The following is a 14848-nucleotide window of genomic DNA, read 5'->3' as shown; positions in this document are numbered from 1 at the left end:
CTGCTTCGATGATCTGGGCAGGAGTGGGAGGAGTCAACTTCTTCCTTCCCAGAATTCTCGTTTTCCTTGTATTATTTCTATTTCCTGTCTGGTTTTCCTGCCTATACTTCCTACCTGGCCAATCAGCGTTTATTTAAAACATGATTGACAGAATACAGACAATTCTCCCGCACCAGTTTGGGACTCTTATTTTTTACAATTTATTTTTATTTTATATGTATGAGTGCCTGCTTGGATATGTGTGTACCATGGGCATTTTTGGTGTCCATGGAGATCAGAATAGAGATGCTCTGGAACTGGAGTTATAGATAATTCTAAGCTACCATATGGGTGCTGGGAATTGAAACCAGATCCTCTTCTAGAGCAGCTAGTGCTCTTAACCACTGAGCCATCTGGAATAGTCCAGGTGGCCCAACTCTTACTGGTCTGTGAGCCTTACTGATTCTCAAGGTTCCCTGGAAGACCATTCACAAGAGGGGACACAGAATTAGAAAAGTATACAGTGTCACTCAGTAAGGAAGGAAGAAATGCAAGACAAGTGTTCCATTAGAAGCTGAAATTTTATTATAGGATAAGAGCACACAAAGCACATCTAAAATTGATGTGTTCAATGCACTTTTAATAAAGGTACTGTAATGTTAAAGGTACAGTTGCTAAGTACAATATAACAACATCCATATTAGAATGAAAATTGGAGTATTTAAAAGACAACATTAAATCTCTCTTTTTTTACAGCTTGTATTTACAAAATGAATCAAAATATTTTTTTTCTTTAAATTCAGGATTCAATAAAATAAACAGCTGGGAATAAGGAGTCTACTACTGTAGAGAGAGGATTGAAAAGAAAACCCAATGTCAGTGAAAAGTGGGATGAGCCTCTAGTAAAGATCATTAGCAAAGGTTTAGGTCCAGACTATGTTTTTTAGGAATCCCATAAATGGTTTGCATTTCTAGTGTGACAGAAAAAGAAGCTTTACATCCTGTACATAAAAGAGACGACATCTTATTTATAGGTTCAGCATCACTGCTTCCAGACTTTATGATGACTTACAGCAGGCCAGGCTTGCTACCTGGAGAGTTATGTGACATTTGTGTGCTTGATCCTGGAGACCCACACACAATTAGACTCAGCATTTCATGTCCTTTCAAAGGACAATGTGACCTGTAGACTTGGTTATAGAACTGTTAACTGTGTGACTTTGCAGATTTTATCAGCTTTTGCCCAAACACTCCGGTTGGGGAGTGTTTTAATCGTGGGCACGCTTGTCATTTTAAACAGTTACCAAATGCTGACATGTGCTGGCCATGTGCAAGTACAAAGAGATGAAAGTTCTACCCTAGGGAAGCTTGGGATACTAAACTGTGCAAAAATCAATCATTTATTCAATCAATCAAACAAACAAAAAAATGTTTCAATCTCTCTTCAAGCTAGACAGTTAAGGAATGGCATGATTGCATTAAAAGAGATTTCTTCCTAAATTGTATCAAATTGACTTTAAAAGGTCAGTTATATGCATTAGCTTCCATTAACCACCTGATTACATTTATAATCAAGGGAAGAGCAGTAAAAATGGGAAATGTCCAGAATGGTGGCTAAGTATGTATTGTGATGCGTGGGATCCGCTAATTGTGACATGAGAAGTTATCACCTTCAGTTACAAAAAGTGCAGTAAACAGAAACATTTTCTCTATATTTATAAATTGCTCAAAAATCTTTGCTAAAGATCTTACAAATTCAGTAATATTACAGAACAATTCTAATCAATATTTAAGAAGGCTAATTACATCCTTAGTTAGATATTTGAAGTACAACTTTAACAATGCCAGTCAGTCTTGGGGAAAGAAGGCAAAGAGTTAACAAAGGTTCTCCACTCAGTTCACAGAACTGGTTGTGGTCATAATAAAGCATCGTCCCTTGTTGAATTTGGAGTGTAGCCCAATGCCTACGTCCATACATCTCATGACTCAGATGAGGGGAACGGCCTACGGTGCTATCAAATCCTCTATGAATATTCTACATATTATCTATACTAGGAATTAATGCACATTTCAGTCCGGTGCGAATTATAGAGCTCCTCAGTAAGGCGAGAAAGAATTTCTCCACTAAATGAGATTGTTGCTCCAGGGTCAAGGCCTGTCAAATACTTTTTCAGCTCAGGAGATGCGATGTCAAGCTGAGCAACATACTTAAATGGTAACAGTTTTTCATGTCCATATCTATGAACAAACTCACCCAATAGATGTCAAATATCCATACTAAGGACGTAATTTTATCCTAATTAAATACACTCTAGAATAATTTATATGATATTATGTATTTAAAGAGAAAAGCATGTCCCAAATCCAGCACTCTGATACAGTTGCCGGTTGGGTACAGGTAGATTATATATATATATTTATATATGTATATATATACAAATATATAGTTATACTCAGTGAAATTAACAAGACCCAAAGGTGGTTTTGTCTAGGAATAAAAGGGATAATTTTTTTTTGTTCACAAAAGTAACTTATCTAGCACCACACATCAGAAAAACACAAAAATAGCACACTCTAGTTCTAAACAGCTATGTCTAAAATAGATTAGATAGTAAAACCAGTATTACACAGCATAGTGTGGATTTGATAAACAGATAAATATTTGCACTGAGTAGGCTGTTTTATAATATAACATCTTATCTATACAGAACGAAAGCCAGAAAGTTAACTGTATAGAGGTGTGCAGAACAACATTAAATATTATGACTCCAAAGCAGGGGTGAAGGTAAATTTGAAAGAAGAGTAGGAGAGAATGTGTACAGGCCATTACAAGTTCTTAAGTTAATAGTAAATAAGGAATCTGTTGCTTGAGTTGAAGAAAGCAGTAAACAAGAGATTGCATTTACATGCAGATGTCTAAAATTGTAGTTTTTAAAGTCTATGCACAAAAGTCATTTGTTTTATTGCTTGACATTCAGTTATGGCTAGATTATTTAACCTATTATTTTTTTTTTGTACTTTGGAAACAAGAATATTGTTAAAGGTGCCATAAAAATGGACAACATTGAAAACGGTTTGTAAATAAACCACCCAACACTGCAGTTCTTTACAGATTAAAAGCCTTGTCTGGGGTTTGTCCTAAGTTCAATATGTTTAAGCTGGGAAAATATGTTGTAGCTTGAAGCCTCCCATTGGCCCAAACATCCAATACAAAAACATGTCTCCACAAAAGGAGCAGGCAGACGATACAAGGTACATTTAAGAAGCAGCCAGCTAATGTCCTACTGTCTAAGACATTCACCACTGTTGCAGATGAGATTTCAAACCACTGTGGATAAGCAGAGAATTGAGGATTAGGGAAGATGTGTACAGTACTTACAGAGTGTGTGTGTGTTGTGAATTCATATTCACTATATTGCTCAAGAAATTTCTGCATTTACGTATGCAATGTGTTCAGTGATCATCATCTTAGAAGTAGTGACTCCTCCACCCAAGTCATAATGAATGAGAAATACATGAACACCAGAGAGAAGCCAGTTCTGGGAGGACAACGTAATGACATGCATAGCACATAAAGCTAACAGTGAGCTGTCTGTCATTAGCTTCTAGAAGGATAAAAGAAAAAGCATAGGACAGCTTATGGGGCAAAACACACTGCATGTAAACAGAGAACACAGATTCTCTAGGCATCTCTTCCAAACATTCATCTCCACTCTCCACACTAGACCCCTGGGAAAAGGTGGTTTCTATTTGGATCAAATATTCTGTCACCTATTTCCAAGTTAATAAGTGACTGAATAGTGTTTATTGCTCTAAGTTCTGAGGCTGTGTGTGGTTGAACGTGCTCTGCCCCCATTCATGGTGGCTTCCTGGTATGAAGCGACCTTCCTGCTTGTTTTAAAAAAAAATGATGTTGAGAGTGCCACAAACTGATCACACACATGCATGCACGGGCACAGGGAGTACACAGAAGTGCGACCAACCACCTTAGAAGATATTAGTAGTTGCTCGTCAATGACAAATCAACAGCAATGGGAAGTCCTTATCATCAAATCTGGTGGAAGTAGTCCATACGTTAGTGTTTAGGGACTAGAAAGAGGACGAGCATGACAGAGAATAGCAGGCCATGAGTATTAGACTGTGGCAGCTGCATTTCTGGGCACATAACTGATCCACAGTACAAGGCGACCCTTGTAGGGTTCTGCATCACAACTTTAGGAGTAAGAGGTGGCCCTGTGATGGTATGTAAAAAAATGTTGTGTGCACATGTATATGTGGATGGAGAGAGAAAAGGAGAGGAGGGAGATTTCTGTCCCCTTCTACCCTCAAAACAAGGTATGAGGTAGTACTGTCACCTGATGGACAGGGACAGGTTTCCCATACCAAGTTCTCTTACAGTAATAAGAAGCTATGGAATTCTGCCAAGCACGTATTATAGGGCAGGGGATGCAGAATCATTAGCTCCACTGAGCCTCTCTGACTTTATGGGAAGTGATAGATGGGAGTAGGAGAAAGGAACTACCTTTCGAACTGTGAAACCCCTACAGCTGGATCGAGGTATGTATGGTCTGTCATGCAGGAATGGACCTGTCTTTAAATGTCAGCTCTTGCAGGAAAACAAAAACCCCCACAAACAAAAACAGCTAGGGCTGTGGAATAGGAACTGGTTTGCATAACAGGAGTTTGGTTCTCTTGTGGAGGAGAATACAGTGAAAAACAAAACCCTGTTTGCTAGCTCAGACAGGTTCTCTGTTGCTGCCCATCACACTGACAGCTCTTACTGCTGGTTTAAAAAGAAATCTAATTCTTAACACACAGAATTTGAACTGTTTAAAATTATGTTCCCCAAGATTGCTTTAATTATTAGGGAAACAGTAAATGGGCTGTACTTTGCGCCTTGATTGGTCTGTCACTTCTGAATTCATCTTTTTCATACACACTGGCAGAACTTCACACTGCCTCAGGAGTTGCGAAGTATTTTGAAACACAGAAATTTTGAACTCAAGAAAATGAGACAGTGAAGAGTTCCCACAGACAGACAGACAGACACACATAAACACACTTCTCTACAGTTCGCTTGTGCCTCCGAGGGATAGCATTATCATCAGTCTTTTTAATAGTAAGAACACAATTTGTCCCAGTCCACTGGCCACCCTGTTTAAGAGTTTTAGAAGATCCCTGAGCACAGTGTTTCTGACTCTCAGCCCCAACTCGAGACAACAGGGCTCTGTCCTTGACACCAAGATGGATTGTCATTCACAGTAAGTCAATCATAAGGTGCTTTGTTCCCCCTTTCGTTTTCCACCAGTCAGCACAAAGAACTGTCAGAAAATAGCCTTTTATTATTATTATTAATTGTTATTTGAAAATAATAGTACTGGAAAGACATGACTCAAACAATCGGGGTTTGAAACAGTGGCTTTAGGCTGATTATCTGGCTGCCTCTTAACAATAACACGTGATTCGATCGACATTCCTTAGCCAAAAACAAAAAGGAAAATAAACCCAAAAACACACAAAAAACCAAAACAAACCCAACGACTGTACAAATGTGTTTTTCCCTGAGGGATCAAAGTACACCCGCAAGTGCTCTATGTACAGATATTGCACTAGGTAGGAATTAAAGACGTGTGCAAAAAAGCAACAAGGAGAGACGCTTGCATCCTACTGAAACCTCATCAAGGCTTCTTCTAAGTTGCTTTGCATTTTGGAATGTCGGAACACAAACAGCCATCCCTTAGTCTAAAACTAAAAACACATACATCTACTATGGCACATTCAATGAAATAAAAAGTTTTCCAAAGACAGATAGGCAAATTCCATCAAGAAAATAATACAAAGTTTGTTTGTTTGTATTTTTTTTTTTAGAAAATTACATTACTTTCTTTCTTTGTTTCACATTACAAAATCTTTTTTTTTTCTTTACACAAATCACATTTTATTGCAGGAATATTTCTAGTGCCATCAAATATTTATAGAAGGGTTAAAAAAATAGAAGTCTCTCTAGAGTGGTCCAGACAAGGCTTTGTATAGAATAAATCTTTTTTTTCCATCTTCTAGTTTTGATTTATGTATTTTGAATACATTTTCTTTTCCATTGACACTTAGTAGCCTAGAAGCGGTCTAACACACGCATATCATACACATGAAAGCCACACACACACAGGCAGACACGCTCTTTCCTTCCCTGACCCTCAGCCCACCCCCATCCACTCACAGAGATCTGGTATCCACTCGCTAAAGAACAACCAAACTTAGAAGCAGTGTCTTAGGTCATGTTTTCCTTAAGTTAGGAAGGGTGAACCAGGATGTGAAAGACTTTGGGGCAAAAAAAAAAAAAATATGGATTTCACACAAATTAAAATTATGAATGCTTAAAAAAAATAAAAAGAAATCCATAGCTTAGTACAGTTTGTGATCTGTCCAAAAAGTGTTTTCAGCTGCACTTTGGACTTCACTGTGGTCAAGGCCAGTTTCTCATGATGTTGCTGGATCATTTGAGTATCACAGTAACAACATTCAGATTTTGTACAAAAGCCTCATTTACCTTCTGGAAAAAGAGTTATCTGATGGCATTCCAGCAGCTGAGCGTACGATACTGTTCAGTCCCCAAGAGACTGTCGAGTTCAGGCAACTTTCATGACATGAACTATTAAGCTTCATGATTCTGTGTCACCGACCACCTTGTGACACCACACAAGGGGTTCTTATGGTAAGGAAAAGAAAAATGCCAAAGGTTTTCCATCCTGTTCCTGGCTCCCTGTGACTCTCAACTTAGGTGCAAATTGTCTGTCAGTTGTCCCCTCAGTTTCTCAGAGCGTCTGTATGGCTCTGCAATGTCGGAGGATTTTGCTCCGAAAGCCTACTTCTTGTTTTTCTTTAGGGGAACACCGGGAAACAGCATCACCCCGCTCTCTCCTGCTGTGTTGTAAAAGCCACGCCACCACAGCATGGCACTGAGACTGGAGTATCTTGGGTTTGTTTTGTGTTAGGTACTGCAGAATCCTTTCTGGGAAAATGAAGTTCAATGTCACCTTCTCTCCCCCTAGACAAGCTGGGTCAGCTCGCCTTACTCACATGCCGACACTGGGCTTAGGTTCAGTTGCTCTTTAGTGCTCTAGCACCCGAGGCTGGTCATATGCAGAAAGCTTTGGTTAAAAAGAAGTTAAGATACTTTACTAAAACCATCCCCAAATTTAGTAAATCTGAACTTAAAAGAGAAAAGGAAAATGAAAACCAAACCCAAACCTCACACCATTCCCTCACACAGGAGAAACAACAGAAAAAAAAAGGGCAAATAAATAACAAAACTGTACTCTTTTCAGAATATAAATACTATTAATCTTTAAAGGAACTATGCTTAAATAAAATTTTGACTTACCCCTTCTTGCCCAATATAAATATTATATGTTGACAGCTAACCTCTCTATATAAACACATAAAAATTTCTTTGCTTGTAAGAAATTTAAGTAAATATCACTCTCCTGTTTATGGTTAAACCCTTACTCTGTTTTTGAAAAAAAAAATTAGATGTTATTTAGGCTTCACCCATACATTTCTGTACAAATAATTCCTACTTCCCAAGTCCCTCAGTAAATAAGGCAGAAAGTCAGTGAAGTTAAAAATCGTGACACGCTCTGGGAGGCTGGCCTGGGTAAACCCATCATAGGGACATCAGCAAGAACAGAAATGCTGGCAAAAGTCTCCAAGACCCTAGTGGCAGAAAAGGCTATTGCATGTGTAGGGGTTCATGGAAGCACCCACCTTGTGCCATGGACGATGTTCCCTTTTCCTCACAGGTAATGCATGATCTTTGATGCCAGACCAGTATTTTGTGGCCAAAGTCATCTTCCAAATGCCTCCTAATTTCTCAAAAGGGAACTCTTTAAAAGGATTTCTTGATTTTTTTTTTTGTGTGTGTGTCTGTCTCTTTCACTGTGTGTATGTGTGTGTGCTTGCACACACGCACCCACAGAGGCCAATAGGAACACTGATACCTTGGAGCTGAAGGCTTTTATGAGTTTCCCAATCTGATTGCTGGGTTCCAGGTTTTGGTCCTCTGATAGAGCAATAAGCGTTCTTGATCATTGAGCCATCATCTCTAGTCCCAGGGCACTTGCTTTTAAAATATGCACACCTGTGAACATAAGAATGTTCCTTCCTTCTCCCATTGGGAATTTTTAGCAAAATTAACCAAGGATACCTCAATACTTCTTACCTGAACACAAAAGCCAAACTATCTTCTAAATATTTAAAAAAATAAATTACAGTCCACAGTCTTCTAGTGAAGATAAATACACGAGAAAATGTCTGCAGCTTGGCATCCCCTTTACTCTGAAGGGTGATTTTTAAATACGGGAACCAGGTTCAACGCTGTCTCCCTCCCTCTTCGTCCATTGTCTACCCAATACAGACAGCAGCATTCTAGAATCTGGGACAACTAGTCTAGGATCAGTTTTCTCTGAGATGAATTTTTAGGGCTCCTGATGCCAAGAACATAAGACATTCAATGAATGTGCGGAGTGTGTTTGCTCCACATAGTCTTTGGGTCCTTTTTCTAAATAAGATCTACTTTTTGTTTTGTTTTGTTTTTACAATCCAATTAGTATTCTGGTTACTAATCTGTTCTGAATTCCAAGTTAATACTGTGTCCCTTTGACTACTGAATTGTGTCAAATGAGTCTCCCCTCCTTCACTTCCCCAAAGTGGCATTTTATAAACTTAAAAAAATGCACATATGGTTTAAGTTCACAGCACCAGACACTCCTTGGACTCTGTATGAAGCATAAACAAACCCATTCTTAATTGCATGCAAAACAAAGTATGATTTAGGGAGCGGTCCGTTAATTCCAAACTTCTGGATGGGGAAAAAAAAATTCAACATGTTGATTTCTGGATATGACCAGCCAGTCTTTTAAAAATAATCGGTTTTTTTTCCTTTCTTTTTTTTTTTCCTTTTTGTAAACAGCAGCATAAATACCTCCCGACGTACCTTCCAAGCCTTCTCAGCTAAACTTGTGTTTCTGGTGTACATGCGACACGGCGACAGTGAACACGCTAGCATTTAATTTAAAGAAAACAAAAAGTGCAAAACGGAAAGTGCCTTATCAATTCAACAGGAAAAGCTACGCCAGTCACTACATTTTATATTAATTAAAACAATATATAAACAATATCTCTTTAGCTATATATAGTCTTCATGCCCATTTACCCTGTGTAATATATTCTAATGCTATTGTTGCGAGCGCTATGGATCCCCTTTTCACGCCATCCCGCTGACCGGCAATAATCGGTGAGAAAAAACAAAATCTTCCTTCATGACACAGAAAAGCAAGCTGTGCAAAGTAACGCTGCAACCCTGCGGTGCACACTAGGGTCACCGATTACTGCTGCACTCTGTTGTTACCCGTAAGAGTCTGTGGGCAGTGAGCTATATGAAAAGGGGCTCCTCTGATTGCTGTACCCTCCTCCTGTTAGACGCAGAGGCCAACCGCTCCGGAAGTCGAGACAGAAAAAGGGTCCGTATCTGTAGGCATAGTGGAAATCATATGCATGAGCAAAACAAGTTTAGCTTTTATTGGTTCTGATTGTTTTCCCTCTGTGCCTGAACCCCGATCACCACAAGAAGTCTGTGCAGTGTGTTGGCGCTCCAGGGCTGTGCAGGGCCATAGAAAGTGTCTCAGTTAATTTTGTCTTCGTCGTCATTGTTTTAGTTCCTTTTTAAAATTTTTTTTTCATGTTTGTACTTCAGATGTTCTAGAAGTGCGCAGGTACTACATTTACCCATCGATTTGCATTGCTGGCTCAAATTCTGAAGTGAACAATTCCTTGTATAATGGAGGAAAATGGAGTCGCACAATGTCTGGGTATATTGCTTTAAATGCCATTAGCTTTTCTGTATGTCGTCCACATAAGGCTCTTAACGTAGACACCTTGCATATTAGCTGTAAGCAGGAGAAAGGACAGGATGTCAGGGGAGGGCAGTCATGAGAGGGAAAATCCAAGGACTCAGGGTGAACGTGGCAACACTGCTCATGGTGAGGACATACTCGATGTGCTTAAGTCTCCAGGGAGGGGCAGGGAGGGCTATATGGAGGGCCTATGTTAGAACGCTTGCAAAACACCAAATGTACCTTGAACATGAATAATTTAACTCAAGGAGGTATTCATAAGCAAATTCCCCCTCCCCCCAGTCACTGATGAGGTTCTGGGCTCCTCCCTAATCCAGGGTATACCATCAGGAGCCCTACTAGCTGCCTCAGCGGGAAAGGAAGAGGTCTGCTGATGGAGAAGTAGGTGAGTGGCAGGCAGGTCCTGGTTAGCAAGAGCACTACCGCTGAGAGCAGTACGTTGTATGCAAAATAAGTGTGAGTCAATTCTTTGGTTTTTAAAATTACATTTATTTTTTTATCTCCACTCTCTGTGTGCAAGTATGTATATATGGTATGTGTTCAAGTATGTATATATGGTATGTGTGTGTGTGTGCAGGTCAGAGGGCAACTTCTGGGAGTCAGTTCTCTCCTCCCACTATGTGGGTCCTAGAGGGTCAAACTCAGATCATCAGGCTAGTGTTTTGAGCCTCTTAGCCATTCACCAGACCATAAGAGTCAATGCTATGGGCGATTTTCCTCTAGAGAAATAGTTGTCTCTATGCTAAAGCCACTCAGGGTCTCAGCGAATGAAAGTCTAGCAGCTTAAGGCAACAGCAGTGACCTGCAAAGATGCTTGTAAACTTACTGCACCACACAAGGAAAGGTGTCTCGTAGTTGCAGATCAGAGTAACTGTCGCTAGGAAACTGCTTCACCAGATCTGTCTGCATTCGGGTCCTCTCCATGCTAACAGCCCTCATGGTAGTCTCATATTTGGGCAGCTGGGCTCTCCCCTTTCCTTCATGCTCACTGATCATGTACAAAACAAAACCCAATTTCTCCACTCTGACCTCCCCAAGCTACCATGGAAACAACAGAAGGAATCAGGTAGGAAACCCAAGCACCAAACATTTCAAATCTTTCTGTACAACACAGCAACTGAGCAAAGAATGGAAGTGGATGCTTTCCTAACATCAGAAGCAACAGCACCGAGAGATATATATTTTAGCTGAAAAAGATAATTAGCAAAAATGGAACCTCGTGCTTTTAATACAGCCCAGAAATAGGAAACTGATAAAATACAAAGATTTATTGCTGATAACTAATGAGTTTAAGAGACCCAGTATTGGAATATATAGTTATCTTTTTTAGTCCTTTTCTGCTTCCTCCATCTAAATTCAAAGATCCTACTGAGCAGCATGTTGACCCTGCTCTATGCTTAAGTTTAAAGAGCAGGAAGAAGTTTCTGAGAGGGTTCATTCTTTAAGGAAAAAGGTCTTTCTGGGTTGGAGAAGCGGCTCGGTGATTAAGAGCACGTACTGCTCTTGCAGAGGACCAGTGTTCAGTTCCCAGCTCACAACTGCCTGTAACTGCAGTTCCATAGCATCTGACATGCTCTGCCCATACACATAATTCACCTGTAATAAATGACGCTTTCCCAGATTGCTGTGTTACTGCAGGAAACTTCATGATCAGTTACAACAAATACATTTTAACCTGAGTAATGAGTTTTGGCCCAACAGAACTTTCTGAGCGAGTAGCCCATGCCATGCTAATACATTCTGGGCTGGTCATGTGACTTATAAAGAGATTTATGCCAGATTATGCAAGATTTATGCCAGGAGATAGTGGACCTTACCTTCGTTAGAATTCCATCTTCTCGGTGGTTCTTCTGTAGGACGTGTTGAAGGGCTAGCTGAATTTTCTGTTGCAGTTTTTCTATTTTTACTTTTTCCTGCAGCCATGAGCGATCTAATCATGAGAAAATGAAGCTCAGTGCCATTCCTTCAACACTGTTTCAGACCCTTGTTCCTCCTGACCAAAACACTGGTTCCTGTGCTATGATGTGTGTTCAGACTCACGGGCCAGTTTCCCTCTTTGAAACTTTGCTTCTGCAGGCTGCAAAGACAATCTCTGACATCTAGGGCAGGGTATTAACTCTTCCTGCTGCATCTGGTCCTGGGATGGAGGGAGGCTGCACTTCTAAAGACCAGCTACATTAGGGCCAGACCCCAATGACTGCACATGAACCCACAGTACCCTGCTCTCCCCAAGCTTTCGTGATAATTTTTTTACAGGCCCTACCCCACTTGTCCCGCTGGCCTTTCTGCAAATGTAAAACTGCTTTTTAATCCAGGGCAACTCAAACTGTCAGTAGAATTTCAAATGACTTAAGGGCTGTTATTTAGGAATGTCTTTGTGTGAGAATTCTGAGTACAGGATTGTTCCCCAAGAGGCCGATCTACCGGGAAAGCAGGTTGGAGGCAGATAGACTTGTGGATGGCAGTGTTTATAGAGGCACACTGTCTTAGAGACTGGTATCAAGAAGAACAACTCTATTCTATGAACTCCTTTGTCTTGGTATGTGGAGTTAGTGCTGGTTAAGATTTATAAAACTATTACTTCTTAAAATTTTTTACCTGCATATCATGAACTCTCTCTCTCTCTCTGTGTGTATGTGTGTGTGAGAGAGGAGTTCATGTGTACACCCATGTTTGTAGAGGCCTGAGGAGGACATTAGGTGTCTTGTTCTACCACTCCCCACTGTATTCCCTTGAGACAGGGTCTCTCCCTGACTTGGCGCTAGTCTGGCAGTTAGCAAGTGCCCTCAGTCCTCCAGTCACTTTCCTAGTGCTAAGGTTGCTCTTATTTGTGTGTAATTCTTTTTTAATGTGGGTGCTGAGATCGGATCTCAGGTCCTCATGTTTGTGTAGCCAGTACGCTTATCCACTGAATCATCTCTTTAGTCCCATAAGGTCTTTAGAAAAGAGTCGTGTGTGTTTGTGTAGAGGGAGTATACTTTGAGAAACTTTAAGCTGAATAAGGGTGGCAGCTGCTCTCGGAAGCCCCACAGATATTAGATAACGTGTTAAAGTCCTGTGCTTGTGAAAACATTCTTTACTGCATATGTCAGAAACTGTTGTATTTTGGTTTGATTTTTCTTACCTGCTGACATCAGTACAAATGCAGAAAATAATGCGATTTCATCTTCAGTCAGGTGCATAGAACATAAACTCTTCCCAAATTCAAACACAAAGCTAATGAAGTCTTCACAACCTATGATTAAAATAAAGGAAGTTTAGGATGTTGGTGGTTACCCTAGGAGAGGAATACAGAACAAGGTGAAGAGAGATGGGGAAGTTGGAGATGAGATGAAATAGGAAGAACATTTCTTAGTTGAGTAGTCTGAAGTGTTAAAAGAGAAAATGGCTCAGCCAACAGCACCATCACTGGTAACATCTCCTGGTACCACCATTATCATTACCACCATCATCACAAAGCATCATCTCCACTATCAGTAGTATCCTAACCACCACCATTAACTCCACATCAGGACCCCCCCCACACAGTAATGAGAACATGTCCTGGCTTCCTAGGCAGATAACTACTTGAATAACATTCTTAGCATAGGGCCGAGGAAACAAACTTAAGAGATAAGTGATGTACCCATGGCCACAACCTGACATTCAAAGCCAGGTTGTCTGACTTCAGAAGCCTTATTTATAATAAACAGGATTAATGGCTACTGGCTAACTGCCATGCCCTATTGACTAGGATACTCAGGTTCAGGCTGGTGGTGTAATTATTTTAACTATTAATCAAATTGAAAATAATGTGAAAGTCTCCTAAAATAATTCAACCCGCCAACGATGAATTAAGTTTTGTTTCTGTTTTGTCAGGTTTGCCAATTGGTTAGTATTTGTGAATGGTGGAGGGCCTGTGGTGCACTTAGGTAAACCTCTTACTGCTCACGGTTAAAACAAGCCAGGCAACACGTCTTGGGTGCCCATTGTTTTTCTTAATGGCAACATTCTGATTGTTTAAATAACAGAAACTCAAAAGGACATATTTACGATGCATATCCCATAGTTTTCTTCAGCTTCACTGGACTTTTTTGAGGTTTATATTCCCTTTTTGTAAATGGCTACAGTGAGAGGCCGGGAATGGTGAGCCTTTCCAGCTTTGCTTCATTTTTACATATGGATTATATTTTCTCTAGTATACTGAACACTTTGTTCATTGAAAATCTCATTTACTTGAACCTGGAAGGGGTATTGAGAGGTCATGTGATAACTCCCTCAATGACCGACCAACAAAGAGTTTACATGTGATGTAGACAAAAGGCCCTCAAATGGCTAACCGACAAATGAACGTGAGCTTGCATATGATGTAGACAAGATTATTTGCTGCATGCAGACTGTTTTATAGCAGATAGCTACAGATAGTAAGATAGGTGTATCACCCTTTAATTTAGATTCCAAATAACCAGTTTTATTTTGTGCAACAAGAGCTTCCATCCAGCCACATCCCTGAACATGACCCCCATTTACCGAGCCAACAATATGAGATTTCCTTACCTAAGGATTTGAAGACATCGGGGCCAGCATACTTCCCATCAAAGTACACGGTGTTGTTCTGAGAGTCAAAGGCACGGCACATCCTGATAAACACCACCTCCAGAGAGCCTGCATGCGGGAGGATTGCTTAGCGTTATTCCGTGATCTCAGTCCCCTGCTGAGGTGTTAACACAGAGGCCTTCCTGAGATGGCACAGTGGCTGAGGCAGGGCTTCTCATGTTATCAGTCACACTAGCCCTCTGTCCAAGCGGCAGAAGAAATAAAGACCGACTCACACAGCACTGTAGAGTTTTAAGGTAGCTTGGGGAACATTTTGCATATGTATTTCAACAATCCAGCCTAGCAACAACTCTTTGAGCTCATAAACACCTTCCCAACAGTTCAACATGAGGGCCCGAAGGGGGATGCTAAGATTTGGGATG

At 40.3% G+C, this 14848-nt stretch overlaps 1 protein-coding gene across 4 annotated transcripts in view; it reads right to left on the bottom strand.

The window, feature by feature from the left end:
- Positions 1-547: 547 nt before the first annotated feature.
- Positions 548-14848, bottom strand: part of Rora (RAR related orphan receptor A) — a 730196-nt gene continuing 715895 nt past the window's right edge. For all 4 annotated transcript variants that reach the window (XM_057766319.1, XM_057766320.1, XM_057766321.1 and 1 more), the window contains 4 exons: positions 14427-14534; positions 13015-13125; positions 11708-11820; positions 548-9923 (listed from right to left, as the gene is read on the bottom strand). In XM_057766319.1, the coding sequence (XP_057622302.1) occupies positions 9759-9923; positions 11708-11820; positions 13015-13125; positions 14427-14534 (497 nt within the window). In that variant the 3' untranslated portion in view covers positions 548-9758. The remainder of the gene's footprint in view (positions 9924-11707; positions 11821-13014; positions 13126-14426; positions 14535-14848) is intronic.

The sequence above is a fragment of the Chionomys nivalis genome, chromosome 4 (assembly GCF_950005125.1).
Source record: "Chionomys nivalis chromosome 4, mChiNiv1.1, whole genome shotgun sequence".
NCBI classification, from domain to species: domain Eukaryota; kingdom Metazoa; phylum Chordata; class Mammalia; order Rodentia; family Cricetidae; genus Chionomys; species Chionomys nivalis.
Note: the sequence above shows the minus strand (reverse complement) of the source record. Positions and strands in the feature narration are given on the sequence as shown.